This window comes from Nilaparvata lugens, chromosome 7 (assembly GCF_014356525.2).
Source record: "Nilaparvata lugens isolate BPH chromosome 7, ASM1435652v1, whole genome shotgun sequence".
Taxonomy (NCBI): domain Eukaryota; kingdom Metazoa; phylum Arthropoda; class Insecta; order Hemiptera; family Delphacidae; genus Nilaparvata; species Nilaparvata lugens.
This window is the reverse complement of record NC_052510.1, coordinates 13,258,696-13,276,756: the sequence shown is the minus strand read 5'-3', so window position 1 is coordinate 13,276,756 and position 18,061 is coordinate 13,258,696. Positions and strand designations below refer to the sequence as shown.

The 18,061-nt window shown below is 34.2% G+C and overlaps 1 protein-coding gene across 1 annotated transcript in view; it reads left to right on the top strand.

The window, feature by feature from the left end:
- Positions 1-2,574: 2,574 nt before the first annotated feature.
- LOC111055394 (delta-aminolevulinic acid dehydratase) overlaps positions 2,575-18,061 on the top strand; it is a 36,753-nt gene continuing 21,266 nt past the window's right edge. The window contains exons 1-5 of the mRNA XM_022342586.2: positions 2,575-3,023; positions 3,145-3,292; positions 3,758-3,856; positions 5,507-5,627; positions 15,692-15,924. Of these exons, the coding sequence (XP_022198278.2) occupies positions 2,893-3,023; positions 3,145-3,292; positions 3,758-3,856; positions 5,507-5,627; positions 15,692-15,924 (732 nt within the window). The 5' untranslated portion in view covers positions 2,575-2,892. The remainder of the gene's footprint in view (positions 3,024-3,144; positions 3,293-3,757; positions 3,857-5,506; positions 5,628-15,691; positions 15,925-18,061) is intronic.

Below are 18,061 nucleotides of genomic sequence, written 5' to 3'. Positions count from 1 at the left end.
TGGATAATTGGCTTTTATTTGCTCACTCAACCATCTACAAAAGGGCTGTGTTCTAATATGTCCTAATATGTCCTAATGTGTCTAATATGTCTAATGTTCTAATATACAATTTTTGCATGTCTCTTCAAGGACCATCATAGACCACAGTAGGCTGTCTCCAATGCCCAGTTGATAAATGATCCGGAAATCGGATTTTTTATTTCAGATTAATAAGGCTATTGCGGGAAAGCTCTGATGTCAACACTTGTTCAAAACTTGAAAACGAAATCAATATCTAGCAATATTATTTAGAATGAGTAATGCCTTATGCAAGTTAATCAATGGAATGTCCATTTTCCATGTTCAGTGTTGAAGTCAAAGAAGATACATTAATATTATACATTGCAGTTACACATTCTAGTATTTTAATATTTATACGGATCACATAGACCACGCTTTTGGAAACTTCTTACTGGTGATATTTTATAATTTATTTCGATTTGTATACTAACTGTCAAATTACCAAAATAGAACAACTTTCGAGAAAACCCCTTCTTTATACTTATTGAGATTTGAGCCCCTATAGTGAGATCCATGTTATAATGACAGTATTTGATCAACTTTGGTTTTGCTATCCTTGTCTATCATTCGACAAAGCGGTGGTACTATCCTTTTCTAGGTTCTCAACGATGCCAATTATGTTTTTGACAGTGTAGAAATATAATTAATTAATGCAGAGAATCTGCATCGCTATTCTTCTATCTTTATCCACTGCCATTATAACGTGGACCTCACTATACCTAAATGTCTGGGGTGATCAATTTTAAATTTGGTGACAAATAAATTCATGGAATTGTGAGGATGCATTGTCTAAGATATTGTTTTTTGAATGACATATTTCATTTCTCAGAATATCAATTTTGGATAAATTTATCCTATTTTGAAAAAAAACTTATTTTGATTGCAGAGGCGTGGTTACTTGAAAAAAGAAATAAGTCAAGAAAATAAGAAAAATGCTATCCGAGAAGTGTAAGTGGCATTTTCAATTTATTTCTGTACTTATTGTTTTGCCTAGTCGGTATTCCTAAAGACGTGTTTTGGTAAGAGTAGTACCCACTTGCAGCGGTAAATTCGAAGGCCGGTTCCAAGGAAAATTCTAACTGGAGAAAGCTGGGGAGATTTTTCTTCCAATAAATCTCCATTCTCCTATAAACTAGAATTTCCTCGAGGCGGATAATTGGTCACACCGTTGCGTGTTGAGTCACCTAAAGGGTCAAGCCACATGTAGCATTTTTTGCACTGGCTGCGGACGAGTCGTCAGAGCAGGAAGCCCCCCGATATTAGCTGATTGGGTTGGCGGTCGGGAATCAGCTGATAATCAGCCAATCTGAGAGTGGCCAGTGCAAAAACGCTTAATGTGGCTTGGGCCTAACTGTACTCGGATTTTATTGAGTGTTTTGGAGGAAGAAATTTAGGTATTACAGTATTGACTGGTCAGTCAACTGACTTTCCCACAAAAAAGAGTCCTCTTGGTACAGTGGTATAGGCATGAATTAATCTAGTTTTCACCAATATAGGAACATACTAATAGTAGATACAATTTGTGATCGAAAATTAAAAAAAAAGTTTTTTATTATTGAATTTTGTCTTTGGGTGCTCTATTGCGTCTTCCTTATAATGAGTAGAAAAAAGTAAATTCGTATAGCTTTTATTGGTGGGGAGTCCCTTGCGGGAAAGTTCCACCGCCTGAATACATAATGTAAGCTGTCAAGGGGCCTTACAACTGTCATACTTATTAATGAGTAACAACAATTAACATAATTATTTGATAAACAATTAATATATTTTATATATTAATTGCCTGGGAGACGGTTCTGGTTGATAATGTGAGCTAAAATAAAGTGAGTGAAAATAGTGAACGTGAATAGAGACTAAAAGAGGGGCCGTGTTTTCACACTGCCTGGCAGGATATTGACGGGATCGGGAACAGTGTCTTGGTAACTGGGTCCCTCACGTAGACAAGGGTGGTGTCCGCAACCTCGAAATTGTGTTGCTGGATTTTTATTGTCTTCCTCTTCAGTTTACAACTGGATTTGACGCTGCTGGCACTTCAGCCTACCAACCGATCCACTAGCAGTAGCCACAGAGAAGTAAGTAATCTTCTACTTTGTGCGGTAGCGTCGCTCGCTCTGGGTAACCGTGCAACCTCGAAATGGGATCGTTGGGTCCAGCTAGACTTCCTCTTTGGTTTTAGGTTGGCCAATCTCTCAGTCCACGAGTCAGGGGGACATTCCATGAAATCGGCTCTCTCAGTCGCCGAAAATGCCGCTATCGAGACGGGATAAAGCGTTCCCAGCCTCGTTAATATCGTAATATCTCAGATATTTTTTCTACAATATTATCTAGAAATTACATTACATTATTATCCATTTCATATTGATGATAATTACAGTATTATCTAGTTTTTTTTATGAAAATACTATACAGTATTATCTACATTAAAAATATCGAGCATTAGTGCACAGCTATCGATACTCAATATCGAATGATATCGGAGCAAAAATATCGACATATTGCATCGACCTATACTATCCAAAATCAAGCTGAAAGATTAGAAATCAGAATCCGAAATCACACATTCTAGCCTCAAAAGAGCCTCAAAGTTCAAACTGCTATGAACAATAATTACAGAGAAACACAGTGATCTCGTTTATTTATTATATTATTTATCTTATCCCGATTGAACATTTTACAGGCTCTGTTAACAATTGAGATCAAATTATAATCTTAACCTTCAAAGATTAAGTTAAATATTGATATTGACAGTCAAAAAATTTGATCTATTGTAAAAGAATTTGAGTTCTTGAGTGGCATTCTTTTATACAATATTTTTTAAACTTTAATACATTAGTTATGGAAGGTGACGGATTTCCAAAACAACGTCATATCCTACACAGCAGCTATTCTAATTCTTTGATGAGAAAATGGAATTCGACCAACACCAATATTGACTCGACTCATCTTATGTATCCAATATTTTTACAGTAAGTACTGTACTAGGCTACGGTAGCTTTTCTAAATAGTTTTTTTCACATTTTTATTTGTGATTTATTTTTTCATCATTCTTTCATTCTTGTACTTATTATTTTTAATTATAATTTTCAGAGAAGATGATAATGGTTCAACTGAGATTAAAAGCATGCCGGGTGTCAGAAGATATGGCATCAATAAACTAATTGAGGATTTGAAACCCCTTGTGACAAAGGGTCTTAAATCTGTGCTACTATTTGGTGTGATTGACAGTTTACCCAAGGTAAGTTGTAAACAGTAATACACATTCTACCTTTTCTACCACATAAGATATAAATACCAGTTACTTGAATCACTGTATGAAGTTTAGCATACTCATAGATTACAATGGTAGGCTAAATATTTTTTAATATTTACAAAAATGCTAATAAAAACAAAGTTGGAAATAGCAAGGTACGGTATGCATAAAGCTGTCAAAAGTGTTATCTTCTTGGAAAAATGAGAAACCAACTCTGCATTCAGCATCTGTAGTTGCTGTATCACTCGGTTCATATCCAGTACGGCATTCTGCTCTGGGGATACTCTAGCTATGATAATCTGTTAATTTTTTTATTATTCATGTGCTCAGAATTTTTGAAATTATTATGTATAGTATAACTTCTCTTAATTTTGTATCTGTACAATGCATTTGTTTTTTCATTGATTCCATATAAACTTCATACTTTCTCATGCTATTTTTTTTGTTTAGGATCAAACTGGGACTCATGCAGACTCCCCGGAAAATCCTGTCATGCGTGCTGTTCCGCTCTTGAGAAAGGAATTTCCGGATTTGGTTATTGCCTGTGATGTAAGTAACTCAACTCATTTTTCAACATTTTAAAGCCTGCACACATGCGATCGATTTATTGTCTCTATTAAGGGCGGATTTAGGACTCCAGGTTTTCTATCACACAAGCCTTTGAGGTCTTAAGACGGCCTGCCTTGAAGCCAAACTACGAATGTGCGTGTATCATCGGGTGAGCTGCATGTACGGCATGAGGTACCGCAGGGCTCTGTTCTGGGGCCGGTCCTGTTCATCCTGCATATGAACGATTTGAGAGTCGGCGGAAATGAGTTGCTGTTTGCGGACAACACCACCCTTGTAGGGAGAGGATCCTCGCCTGCAGCTGCCACACTTGAGTTGGATAAGTCCTTTGCTGGTGCAGAACGCTGGTTTCAGGAGAACAGGTTGTTGCTCAACGTCGGCAAGACTCTGAGAAACCATTTCAATCATTCATTAAATGAACCAGTGAAGCTTCTGGGATCCAAAAAGCATCGATCCAAAGTTAACATGGAGTGCTCATGTGGATGTTGTATGCAAAAGATTGTCTCGTGTGGTCTACCTGTTGAGAAGATTGAGGTGCTTGCCGATCGAAGAGCATTTGATTGTGGCCTACTATTCACTGTTCCAAAGCCACATTATCGATGGTATAATGCTTTGGGGACTTTCTTCACACTGTGAGAGTGTTTTTCTGCTACAGAAAAAAGCAGTTCGGATATTATCATCAAGAGGTTATCTGGAGCACTGTAGGCCACTCTTCGTCAGACTCGGGATCCTTTCAGTTTTTAGTCAGTTTATCTTTGCTTCCCTGGTTGGTATTAGGAATACCAATCTGACAGGGAATCTGATGGGGTTGCAGAGTGCCTACTCACTTCGAAATGCTCTCGAAGTGAATGTTCCTCATATACTAAGTAAGGCTCATAATTGTTATCCCAATATCGCTTTTAAAATGTTCAACATGCTACCTGCATCTGTGCGTCACATTTGAGTGACAGTGAGTTTAAGAGGAGACTCAAGTCCTGGGTGCGTGCCAGACCATACTACTCCTTGAGTGAATTTTTTCAGGAGTCTATAGTGGATATTTAGTGGCCATCACCGTGTTTAGCCATTCTATGCCAATATGTTTTTAATATTTGACGTGACAGTGTTGTCAAAAACTTAGGTGTGAACTGTGTTTAAGTATATTGACGTAATGACCTACCCAGCGCATCTGGCTGGCTAATGGTCCTACGAAATGAAGATTGAATAGGGGGGTCTCCACACACGGTGGGAATTACAAAGGTCGCCTCGAGTCACGCTATTCAGAGAATCCATCAACGTTGGCCACGGGCCACGAGGCGCTTTGTGGAAATTAGTTGGAGAAACTCTTACTTCTAATGTTTTTGAATGTGATTTGAGAATCGTTTTGGCCTTGAAATACAACCACGCTTCAGCTCTTAAATATCAAATTACATTTTCCAGCTTCAAAGGAAATCTGCAAAGATTTCTCAATACACACTTCACAGCTGCTTTCCCTCGATGCTGCTTTTGGAATTTCCCTCCATAATTTGTATCTTGTGTCATGTCTATTTGTATCTTTCCCTCCCTAATTTGTATCTTGTCTGTGTAAGATTAATAAATAAATGAAAATTATTTACAAAAAAAAAAAATTTTCTCAATTGATTTTTATGTTTGCAGGTTTGCCTTTGTCCTTACACTGATCATGGTCATTGCGGGATACTGGACAAAGTGGGACTCTTAAAAAACAAGGAAAGCATAAGAAGGATCGCACAGATAGCCTTGGCTTATGCTTCAGCTGGTAAACAGAAGGTTTTTACTTGTCATATAGAGTAGGTACAGTATTAAAACTATACATTATGTTCTTCAAAGATAATAACATAATATTTTATTGTGCTATAATATTTAATGAATGGTTTTTAGCAAAACGTATTTCATATTGAAAGTTTAAGCACAGTATACATACAGTATGATGGACACTTGGCTAGTACCCTGTCGCAAAAATCCGCTATCTTGTTAGGAAGTGCCGCATTGTAATAGTATTGATGGTAGGTTCGGATCACTTAAATGATCCGGACCAATTGATCTCGTTCACTGCCACGAGCCAATGAGAAGACTGGGATTGGAACTTCCCATGGTCACGTGACGTGTCTAGTATTTGTGCCATGTAAAAAGCATTGGTAGGATAGGCGTTTTATTGACAGTTTCCATTCTGTACCTATTCTGTGGTTTAAAAGTCGTAGAGTCGGCGAAAATAGTTGTGCCCCCTCACTCGTTACTTGTAGTTACTTGAACAAAATTAGTCGTTGAATGAGAACAGAATTAATAACAAACTTAGTAATATGCATGGTCCAATATTGACTTGACTTAGAAGAAGTGAAGAGAGAAAACTATAACTAAACTTGGGTATTACAATTTTTAATTCAGTCTGTTGTTTCTCTCCCAATAATTTGCATCTATATGTCCATATTTGAATAATATATCATATTAGATAATATCATATTAATGAATAGTTTATTCAACTCATCATTGAATAAATAAATAAATTAATTTCATAAATAAAAGCATAAAGCATTATTTATAATTTGTGCAATCTTATTCAAATTGTTATTGTTTTTTGGCAATAAAGTTTCATTTCAATCAATTGATGTACAATTGATATAGCCTACCTATTGTGTGTTTAGGTTGTCACATAGTAGCGCTTTCAAACATGATGGATTGGGAGTGCCTCAGATCTGCGAAAATTCAATTTGTCTAAAATGTTCTGTTCATTTTAAAGGTACAAGGAAGGTTAAAGAGGTCAGGTTTTGGCTTTTAAATGGCAATATCATTAAATTTCAAATGTGTCCCTGCTTGGATGAATTCTTGGTCTATTCAGAATAGTCTTTATTATCATTTTTTGAATGACAAAAATCCTATTTATTATGTAATCATAAGTTCCCCCCCATACTCCTAACGCATATTGCAGAATTGACTGAACGTATCCATGATAAATTAGTTTTAACTCCTGTATATTTAATAATTTACGGATTTTGTAAAATATATAAGATATAAATTTTAGCCTTTTACAAATGAATTCTATATGCATGTCCCATTTGAGATGACAGTCTACCATAATCCCCAAATACTTGACCACTTTTTCCTGTTTTAGTTTCGGGCAAGCACATTCTCCCCACGTCTCCGATTCACAATTCGTGTGTATTTTAAGTACAATTTCCTCTGGTGGTTGTCCAATCACAGTGGGAGAAAAAGCAACATATTTAGTCTTAGTAGTATTCATACTCAATGTATTCAGATCAAGCCACTTTTTAATATTTGACATAACTTTTTCTGCTTTTAAAGACGTTTGGGTCCATGACTTATCTTTAACTATTAAGGCTGTGTCATCAGCAAAGGAAATTATTCTTGAATCTTCAATTTTTACTTTGAATATATCGTTCATATAGAGTAGGAATAGAATCGGTGATAAGACGGTACCTTGCGGCAATCCGAAATCATTCAGCTCTACAATATCTGATGTATAATGGTCATTCTCAGAAATCAGTTGTGATCGATCATTTAGGTAACTTTTGATTAATTCAAATGAGAGACCTCTAATCCCGTAGCTTTTTAATTTATTGAGTAAGTTATTATGGGGAATAGTATCAAAGGCCTTAGCAAGGTCAATGAATATGGCAAGGCACTTATTTTTATCAGAGGACATACTATCAGATACTTCATTTGCAAAATTGGCCAGGGCATCCTCAGTATTTTTATTGCTTTGGAACCCGTATTGATCTTTATCAATTATATCATGCTTATCAATAAAATCCATTAGTCTAATCTTTATAGTTTTCTCCATTATTTTAGCCAGGTTGCTAATCAAACTTATGGGTCTATAGTTTTCAGGAAGTTTGTGGTTACCGGATTTAAATAGAGGCTTGACTCTGGCTATCTTGAAACATTTTGGAAATTTACCAGTTTGAAAGCATTTGTTTATAATATAGCATAAAGGGGTTTCGATCCAACAGGATATTCTTTTTATTAAAACATTATGGATTTGGTCCATCCCAGGACTTGCTGAATTCTTCAATGTTTTAATAATATTCTTATTTCCTCCACTGTGACAGGTCTGAGGAATAGAGATTGACATATTGACTGTAAAGGGGCTTTGTATAATTCATTAAGATTTGTGGACACAGTTGGAATCTTACATGCATATTCTTTACCAACTTCTGAAAAAAACTTATTTAGTTTGTCAGGCTCTATTTTAACATCGCTTATTTCACTAGAGTCATTTCCTATGATCTCTTTCATAACTTTCCACAAATTCTTACTGTCATTCTTGTATTCATCTAGTTTATTTCTATAATAGTTTGTTTTGGTGATATTTATTAATTCTTTTAATCTGTTTCTGTATTCCTGAATCTGTTTTTTAGTGTTATATTATACGGCTCCTTTATAGTTTGCGATTCATTCTATCCCTAACATTAATTGATTTAATGAGACCGGATGTGATCCATGGTTTTAATGCTCGGTTCCTGTGTGTAACATTTCTGGTTTTAGTTGCTCCTTCTATTAGACATTGAATTCTCTCAACGAATAATTCCGTCAATAGGTCAACATCGATGACGTTATCTGAATACAAGAATCCCCAGTCTTCTACTTCAAGTCTTTTTAAGAGAATATCATAATCAATTACGTGAATACTCTTTTTTAAGCTTTTAATATTATTATTATTATATTTTTATATATATAATATAGTATATTATATATACTATATATTATATATATATATATATTATATATATATATATTATATATATATATATATATATTATATATATATATATTATATATATATATATATATATATTATATATAATATATATATATAATATATTTATATATTATAGAATATCATAATCAATTACGTGAATACTCTTTTTTAAGCTTTTAATATTATTATTATTATTTTTATTATATTATTATTATTATTATTATTATTAAATCAGTCGATCTTTTCAGTCGAGTTTTGGATGTCGTAGCGATAGGACGTTGTTTTCAGTTGCTCCGTTGATAAGTTATCTGCTTGGCTCGGTATCTCCCTTATCTGAGTTTGACGTGCTGAACTATAGCTTTAGCTTTCTGTTTCAAATTTTCTCAATATTTTTCCACTTTACTCACTGTTATAAAATGCCTGAGTGTGGAGATAGAAATTGTACAAATGACGAGGAAATTATTGGTGATGATTGCATTCGTTGCGATGGCTGTAATTCAGTTTACCATTATAGCTGTGCTGGGGTCGCAAGAAAAACCCAACAACGAAAAACACAGGAGAAGAGGAATGAATGGCGCTGCCCTCAACGTTGTCGTGCTGCTAGGGAGGTAACTGGTGACAATAGAGATACTGAAAGTGTGGTAAGTGATGATCTAGACTTCGATTTAGACTCAATTACAAAAACAATCTCTAATCCAGAACTGAAACTGGTTTTCACGTGTCTTATGAAGAAAATTACAACTTTACACGATTCCGTGAAATTCATGAGTAATAGCTTCGACGAAGTTCTATCACGTGTAAAAGGAAATGATAGTAAAATAGCATCTTTGGAAAAACGTTTAGTTATAAAAGACAAGAAAATCGAGGATCTGGAATACAAATTGAACTCTATTGAACAATACGGTCGTAGAAATAATATAGAAATCTTTGGACTTGAAGAAAATCAGGATGAGAATGTTTATGAGCTAGTGACAAAAACTGTTGAAAAAATTGTACCTGAGTTTGTGATAGGAGATATTGATATTGCGCACCGTTTACCGACTAGAAATAAGAAACAAAATAATTCTATCATTGTCGTTCTGAAAAGTAGGAATTTGAAGGAAAAAATTGTAAGTTCTGCTCGAAAGGGCCCTAAAATTAAGCAATCTCAGATAATTTCCTCCTGTTCTAAGAATGATCAATTGGTGTTTGTATCTGAAAATCTTTCCGCCTATTTCAAAAACCTAAAGTGGCTGACCAAGCAGCAAGCTGTTAAGAATGGATACAAATATGTATGGTACAGAAATGGAAAGATTCTAGTTCGTAAGAATGAAAAGGAGCCTGTCATTGAGATATTGAGGGATAATGACCTCACTAAAATCGTTTGAATTATTTCAGAAGCATTGTTCAGATATGCATTTTCATTTTTGATTCGTGCCAATGTTTGATCATGAAGGAGACGAATCCGTTCATGATTTGTTTACTCAAAATTTTGCAAATGAATTGAATCCAGACTCAGATTCATTTGTTAAAGAGAGTATTTTCCATGATGTTACTGAGCTCGAATTGTTTGTACCTCTTTCTTCTTCTTTAGGGACCAATAGACATAATATGAATGGTGTCAAATCCAACTTCAATTCACTTACTCTCAATATTAGAAAAATCCAGTTGCACTTTGATGAATTCATACTAGCTTATGATAAATTTATTCAATCACTTGACTTGATATTTTTTACAGAAGTACAAACTAAATCTTACCTGATGGATCATTTCAAAATTGAGGGTTTCAATAAGCATTTCTGGTTGCGAGAAAATAGAGGTGGTGGTGGTGTTTGTATGTTTCTAAGAAATTGTTTTATTTTTGAAAGGATAGATTATAATTTTGTTACTTTTGAAAATGTTCAAGGATTTATACGTTCTAGTATTAATGCAAATTTCAAAACTTATTTCTTGGGTATTTATCGCCCTCCTAATTTATCTAAGTCTAATTTTATCAAAGAGCTCAATGAAAATATTAATAAAGTACCCATTGATTGTAAATTCTTGTTGTCAGGTGATATCAACCTCAATTTGAATGAGGATAGGTCTTCTATTATAAAAGAATACTTAGATACGCTCTATTCCATGGGATTTGTTAGAGGTATTTGGAGTAATACAAGAGAGGTTTTCCTGCAGGGAGTACCAGTTAGATCTTGTTTAGATCATTATTTTGTTCGATGGATGAAGTATGATGAACCAATCTATACTGGTGTAGTAAAAAGTAGAATAAGTGATCATTTTTCTGTTTTATGTTCATGTCCAATAGATCAAAATCTTAGTGTGAATTCAACTATTGGGAGTGATTATAAATATATTTACTTAAAAAATAGAATAAATCGTTACCTCAGCGATATTGATGTTAATAGCATTTTAAGTTTGAATAGCTGTGATGAGCTCTATAATGAGTTATGCCGAGTCTATGACTTGGGATATGAAAAATCAAAAATCAAAGTTAAAAACAAATCTCAAGTTAAACTTAAAAAGAATTGGATGACTCTAGAGTTGCATAGGAGATTGAAAGAAAGGGATAATTTGTATAGACACTCTGGTACACCAGAGGGCTTGGAAGCATATAAGAAATATCGTAACAAATTAAATAAAGATATTAAAAAGGCAAAGTGTAATTTTCTAAAAAATGAATTTGAGACAAACATTAATAGCATAAAAAATACTTGGTCATTAATCAACGTTGCCATGGGTAGACAAGAAAAGTTGTCAGTTGATGATAATATAATGAAACACATAGTGGTTGGTGATAGGCAGGTTGAGGAGGTTGTGGACCATTTCTGCAGTGAATTCACAGAAGGTGTTAGAGCTGCAAAACATGAGTGTAATATTACTACTTATTTAGAAAATGATAATGATACCAATGTTAATTTTCCTAGCTTTGACTTACCTGATGCAGATGAATTAAAAATAGGTAATATCATCAGAAGTATGAGTTCAAATAAATCTCCAGGGATTGATAATATTTTGATGTCTGATATAAAAAATCACAGTATCAAGTTCATACCAATTATCACAAGATTAATCAATTTATCATTAGAGGAAGGTAAAGTTCCAAATAAATTGAAAACTTCCATAATAAGACCGATTTTCAAAAATGGATCCAGATCAGAAATTTCTAACTATCGGCCTATTTCAATACTTTCTTCACCTGATAAGATAGTTGAAAAGTATATTTGTAATGAATTAGTTATGCATTTAAAAAATCACAATTTAATCCCTTCAGCTCAATTTGGATTCCAACGCGACAAATCAACTGGTCAGCTTTTATCCCAATTATGTAACTATATAAATAATAAATTAAATAAGAATTACCATGTTTTAATATTATTTCTAGATTTCAAGAAAGCGTTTGACACTTTATCTTTTCATAAAATTGTACAGTCCATGAGTGAAATTGGTTTGTCAAGACGAGGTATTAACTGGTTAATAGATTATTTGAATAACCGAAAGGTTACTGTTAAAGTAGGAAAATCCTACAGTCGCCATGAATTTGTCACCTCTGGTGTGCCACAAGGTTCCAATCTTGGACCATTGCTTTATCTGGTGTCAGTAATCACAATGGTTGGTGTTTCAAAGGAAACTAAGATATTTCAGTATGCTGATGACACAGTTATGGTAGCCAGCCACACAAGTTTTGATGAAGCAAGAATATTGCTACAAAGAGACTTTGATAGAATGCAAAGATGGATCCATGATAATGGCTTGACTTTGAATTTTAAAAAAACCACTTGTATGCATATGAGACCGCCACGTCAAACCTCAAAGTCCACTAATATTACTATGCATTCCTTAAATTGTCTACATGAGAATAACTTTGGAACTCCTTGTACTTGTAATGAAAAGGTCAAACAAGTTACAATTCAAAAATATCTAGGTATTTTCATTGATGATTGTTTAAAGTGGGGTCCTCACATTGATAGTGTATGCCAGCGTCTTCGCTCATGTCTATTTGGTTTATATAACTTACAGCGATCTGTCTCAAAGAAGACATTGATAGTTGTTTATAAAGCCCTAGCTGAATCCGTAGTAAGATACGGTGTCAATGTTTGGGGTAATGCAAGTGGCTATGAAATTGATAGAGTTAAGAGATTACAAAATTCCTTGCTGAAAATAGTTCATTCAAAACAAGAGAGTTACCCTAAGCCAAATTTGTTTAAAAAATATAGCATTCTTCCTGTAAACGAGCTTTTCAGATATGATATCTTATTAAATAATTATTTTTCTAATAACTTTAAAATGTCAAGTAGAATTTTGCATGAGCGAAGACAAGGTGCTGCTTATAAGAGGTTTATTGTGCCCGAATACAATAATTATCATGGTAAATGTGAACTTAGTTATGTTGTACCAACTATTTTCAATGAGTTGCCAGATGATTTAATTGGTCTGGATAGAATTTCAATTGTTAAGAATAAGATGAAACACTTTCTGTTAAATAATTTGAGTGAATTTGAATGATTTTCATAAATTCTTTCTTTTTTATATATATTTTTTCTTGTGTATTATTGTTTGTGATAAGCAACAACTGAAATCCCATTGTTTTATTATTTTATTGCTACACAATACAATTAAATGAATTATTATCAATGTATCAATTAATTTTGATTGTATCAAGATTGATTGTATCAATGTACTATTTCTATGGTTTTTTTTTAATATAATGTAAAACTTGACTCCTCCAGTCAAACCTTCTTTAGAAGGTTTTGGAGAATTTATAATTCGTCTGGTTTGTAATATTTGAAATGTTCTACTGAAAGGGAATCTTCTTATCTTTTGTCATTCTTGCTTTTTTTTTATTATTCTTCATTTGTTTTGTTTGTAAGATTTCTTTTTATAAGTGTATTTTTCATTTTTGTTTGTTATATTTTCTATAATAAACTCCCTTCTTCTGGGGGTACCAGGACGAAGGAAAAAAGGAAAGGAAAGGATTATTATCTTTCATGTGCATGTGTAGAGCAGTCGAGAAATGGTCTGTGATTGATGTTTTGAAAACATTACCGATAGAATGTTCATTTATTTTAATACTATTCTTGAGAAAAATATGATCAATGCATGAGTGTGTGGTCTCCGTTACTCGCGTGTTACAATTGATAAAAGACTCGAAGCCATATTTATTTAAAGTGTGTATGTATTCATCGGTCACTGTATTACTAGTATTCAAGTCAATGTTTAAATCTCCCATAAAAATACAGCTGTTTCTATCACCTAGCTGTTGAAGATTATTTTCAAGGCTATCCAAAAATGCAGTTAGATTACCGCTAGGTGAGCGATAAACTGCAATTATCAGTAACCTGATACCACTATCTATCTCAACAACCAAGCTCAGCGAGTTAGCTTCATCAATATCTACTGAATGGATTACAAAGTCAAAACAGTCTCTAACAAACACACAAATACCATCACATTTATTCAACTTTGAGAATTTATTTATTGTTTTATATCCATTGATCTTATGTTCGTATGGAATACCTTCACAAGACCAGGTCTCTGTCAGAACAATTATGTCGAATTCAAAACGTAGATCACTCAAAAATAAAATTAGTTCATCAAAGTTCTTGCCAATACTCCTAATATTCATGTGAAATATATTGAAAAATTTATGTCTATTTCCTGGGGACGGTAAGTATTCACAGTAGTTGTCAATTACATTGTTAATTTTAACTCCTTATTAAGTAAATTGTAGATTTCCTCTATTGCTATCATTACAGTTCAGAGTTCAATAAAGTAAAAATCAGGGAAGCCGTATCTTTATTCTCCACCACTGTTGGAGCGCATTTGAGAAGAAATTGGGTCATCACACCTGAGACGATCTAGATCAGCGTGGTTTGCCAGTCGGATGGGTCTTGAGTCTTCGTGCTTTCTAACATATATTTTACCATTCATGACCCACACAAATTTATAGCCGTTTTCCTTCGCAAATAGTTTAGCACCTTTCAGCAGACCTCGGTAGTAAGTAGACAAATTTTCGTTTATGTATACTGGCCCGTCTTGTAGATTTCTATTTATTGATGTGGTTCTTAACTGTCCCGGTGGTTCCAATTTTTTCAGCTCACTCTGTATTTTTTATATTGAGAAAACAAGTTGTTCTTCGCAATTCTATTATTGAATTTTATTAGTATCGGTGGAATAGCATGTTTATTCGTAGTTGGGAGTCTATGAGCAATATCGATCTTCAATGCATCATTTTTCAATTTGAGAGTTTTTGAAATATCTTCGATTATAGCATAAACATCTTCGTTTGGCGTTTGCGGTATTCCGTGAATTTCGAGGTTGTTAATCCTGCTGTATTGCTGCAGCTCGATGACTTGTAATTCCATCTCGTGAACCTTCTTGGACAGTTTTTCATTTTCCTTTTTTATAACAAATTGTTCAGTCTTAAAATCATCTATTATCAACTTGTAGTCATCAATTTTAGCTGAGAACAACTCCACTGATTTACGCAATTCGAGTACATTTTCGTTCGTCTTCTTCAATTCATCCCTAAAAAACGCAAGTTCCGTAGAGATTATACCTTTTATTTCATTCAATATTTCTTTCTTGCATTCAGGATTTAGTTCCATTTTGTTTTGCTTTTGAGTAACAGGAGATAGTTTATTAACTTTACACGATGAACACTTCCACTTGGCCAAGTTAGCTTTAGACAGTTTTTTAAAGTTAGCTTCGACGTTACGTTCGACGTTCGAACTGATACTGAAAATATATAAAACTGATACTGAACTGATTCAAATTGTTATTGTTTGTTGGCAATAAAGTTTCATTTCAATCAATTGATGTACAATTGATATAGCCTACCTATTGTGTGTTTAGGTTGTCACATAGTAGCGCTTTCAAACATGATGGTTTGGGAGTGCCTCAGATCTGCGAAATTTCAATTTGTCTAAAATGCTCTGTTCATTTTAAAGGTAAAAAGAAGGTTAAAGAGGTCAGGTTTTGGCTTTTAAATGGCAATATCATTAAATTTGAAATGTGTTGATAATTTTAGATAGTAAACACAAATAACAAGAAGTTGAAATACTCGCACATTTGATGTTCACTTACAAATGACACCCGATGGATTGATATAGAGCATTGTATGTGTTCAGGGTGTCACATAGTAGCGCCATCAGACATGATGGACGGTCGTATCGGTGCCATCAAAGAGCTGCTGGTGACGGCCGGCCTGGGGTCTCGCGTGGCGGTGCTCTCCTACGCGGCCAAGTTCTCGTCCAGCTTCTACGGGCCGTTCAGAGACGCGGCCAAGTCGGCGCCTGCCTTTGGGGACCGCAAGGCCTACCAGCTGCCTCCAGCCAGTGCCGGCCTGGCTGCAAGAGCTGCCGTATGTACCACCACATCACTTAATTCCATATTCCTTTATAGGGCTACTTCCACTATTGAAAAATCGAAATCCTCGAGTGCCCTTTTTATATGTTAAACAGCTGATCAACAGTTAACAAGATACAGAATGCACACAGTTTAAAGTTATGTGACTAATTAATCAACACAATATTTCATCTTAATTATGAAAATTCGTTATGACATTTTATAAAATTATAATTTCTTGCTTAATAAAATATAATTGAGAGAGCTCTCTCTCTCTCTTTGCTCTGTTGCCAGATCGCCTTTTAGCAGTGTAGAATTCATAATTAATTAACAAAATATTTATCTTAATAATGAAAATTCATTATGAAATTATTTAAAATAATAATTTCTTGCTTAATAAAACGCTGGCCTAGTTCAACACTACTACAACTCAAAAATCCAAGTTTTGAGAAAAAGGCAATTTTTTCTTTCCTTGCCCTTATCAACTGCCTTACCTTAGGTAAGGAAAGTATTGCTTTCCGAAAAAAATTAAGGCACCCCAATTTTCAAATTTCTATACGTTTCAAGGTCCCCTGAGTCCAAAAAAGTGTTTTTTTTGGGTATTGGTCTGTATGTGTGTGTGTATATGTGTGTCTGTGTACACGATATCTCATCTCCCAATCAACGGATAGACTTGAAATTTGGAACTTAAGGTCCTTACAATATAAGGATCCGACACAAACAATTTCGATCAAATGCAATTCAAGATGGCGGCAAAAATGATGTTAAAAACAGGGTTTTTCGCGATTTTCTCGAAAACGGCTCCAACGATTTTTATCAAATGTACACCTAGAATAGTTATTGATAAGCTCTATCAACTGCCACAAGCCCCATATCTGTAAAAATTTCAGGAGCTCCGCCTCATCTATGCAAAGTTTAATTTTAGATTCCCAATTATCAGGCTTCAGATACAATTCAAACAAAAATTTCAAGTGGAAAAGATTGAGCATGAAAATATCTACAATTAATGTTCAGCAACATTTGCATCTGCGCTTGAAAATGTTTATAATTCGTCAAAACATGTTGTGAATTAATAATTATATAAGAAGGTTACTTGAGGATTTTTTTAAATTTCACTCATTTCTATAACCTTGTTGTTAATCGTGAGGGAGCGATTTGACTCAGCTCTGATAATAGCTATCTCTTATTTAAAAATCATGCGCCTAGAACTCCCGTTGGAAGGGTGACCGCTTGAGCCAACTCCTCTGAATATGATTTATGAGTTGTAAAATTGCTTCCCGGTGGTTCGGAACCCACCTAAAACTGTAGGTTCATTCATCTCTCACCATCATCCGCCTCATTACCCATGCACAAGCCTAGAGCTCATGTTGGCATGCATATTCAGTAAAGCAAATCCAAATGGGTCTAATATTGATAAATGTTAAGTAATTGAAAAAAAATGTTAAAATGTTGAATAATTGAGTATGTCTAATATTGATAATGTTGCGTATTATTTCTATTCTATCCTCTCGACTTATTATTATTCAGGAGAGTTTTTCCTATAATCAATAAACTATTTTGACAAACCACTATTGACTACTACTATTTGACTATTTTTGAGAGTTTTTATCGACTGCTGGAAATTTGTGTTGGAACAATCTCGAATCCCACTTCATACAGTTAGCATTGGTTGAATGGGAAGCATTATTATTATTTATGAGGTTTGCTGACAGTTTGTAGTGAATCTCACTGTAGCTCATTGTCGAGCTCAACTTCATCAACAAAATGTTTAGAATAAATGCTTGCTAATGTTTACAATAAAGTTCACACCTGGTTTATCAATATAAACAGGTAGGTACTATACTATTCATTAAAATTGAGTTAGGAAAATTTTTTTGAGTGACACGCGTTCATACATTTAGCTAAACTAAATAGAAGTACTAAGTTCGTTCATATTCTATTTCGTTTTGCACACTTTTTACACAACTAAGTTATTTTAGCATCTTTTAGGGCAGGTTTCCGAATTCACGATTTAGGTAAGATCTAGACTTCAAACAGCTGGAGTCAGAAAATTGGCTTTCCAAAACGGGGCGTGGTCGCTGTAAATTATAGTTGCAGCAAAATAAACCTTTATTTTCCAATTTATCTCGGAAACCGGCCCTAAATGTATTATT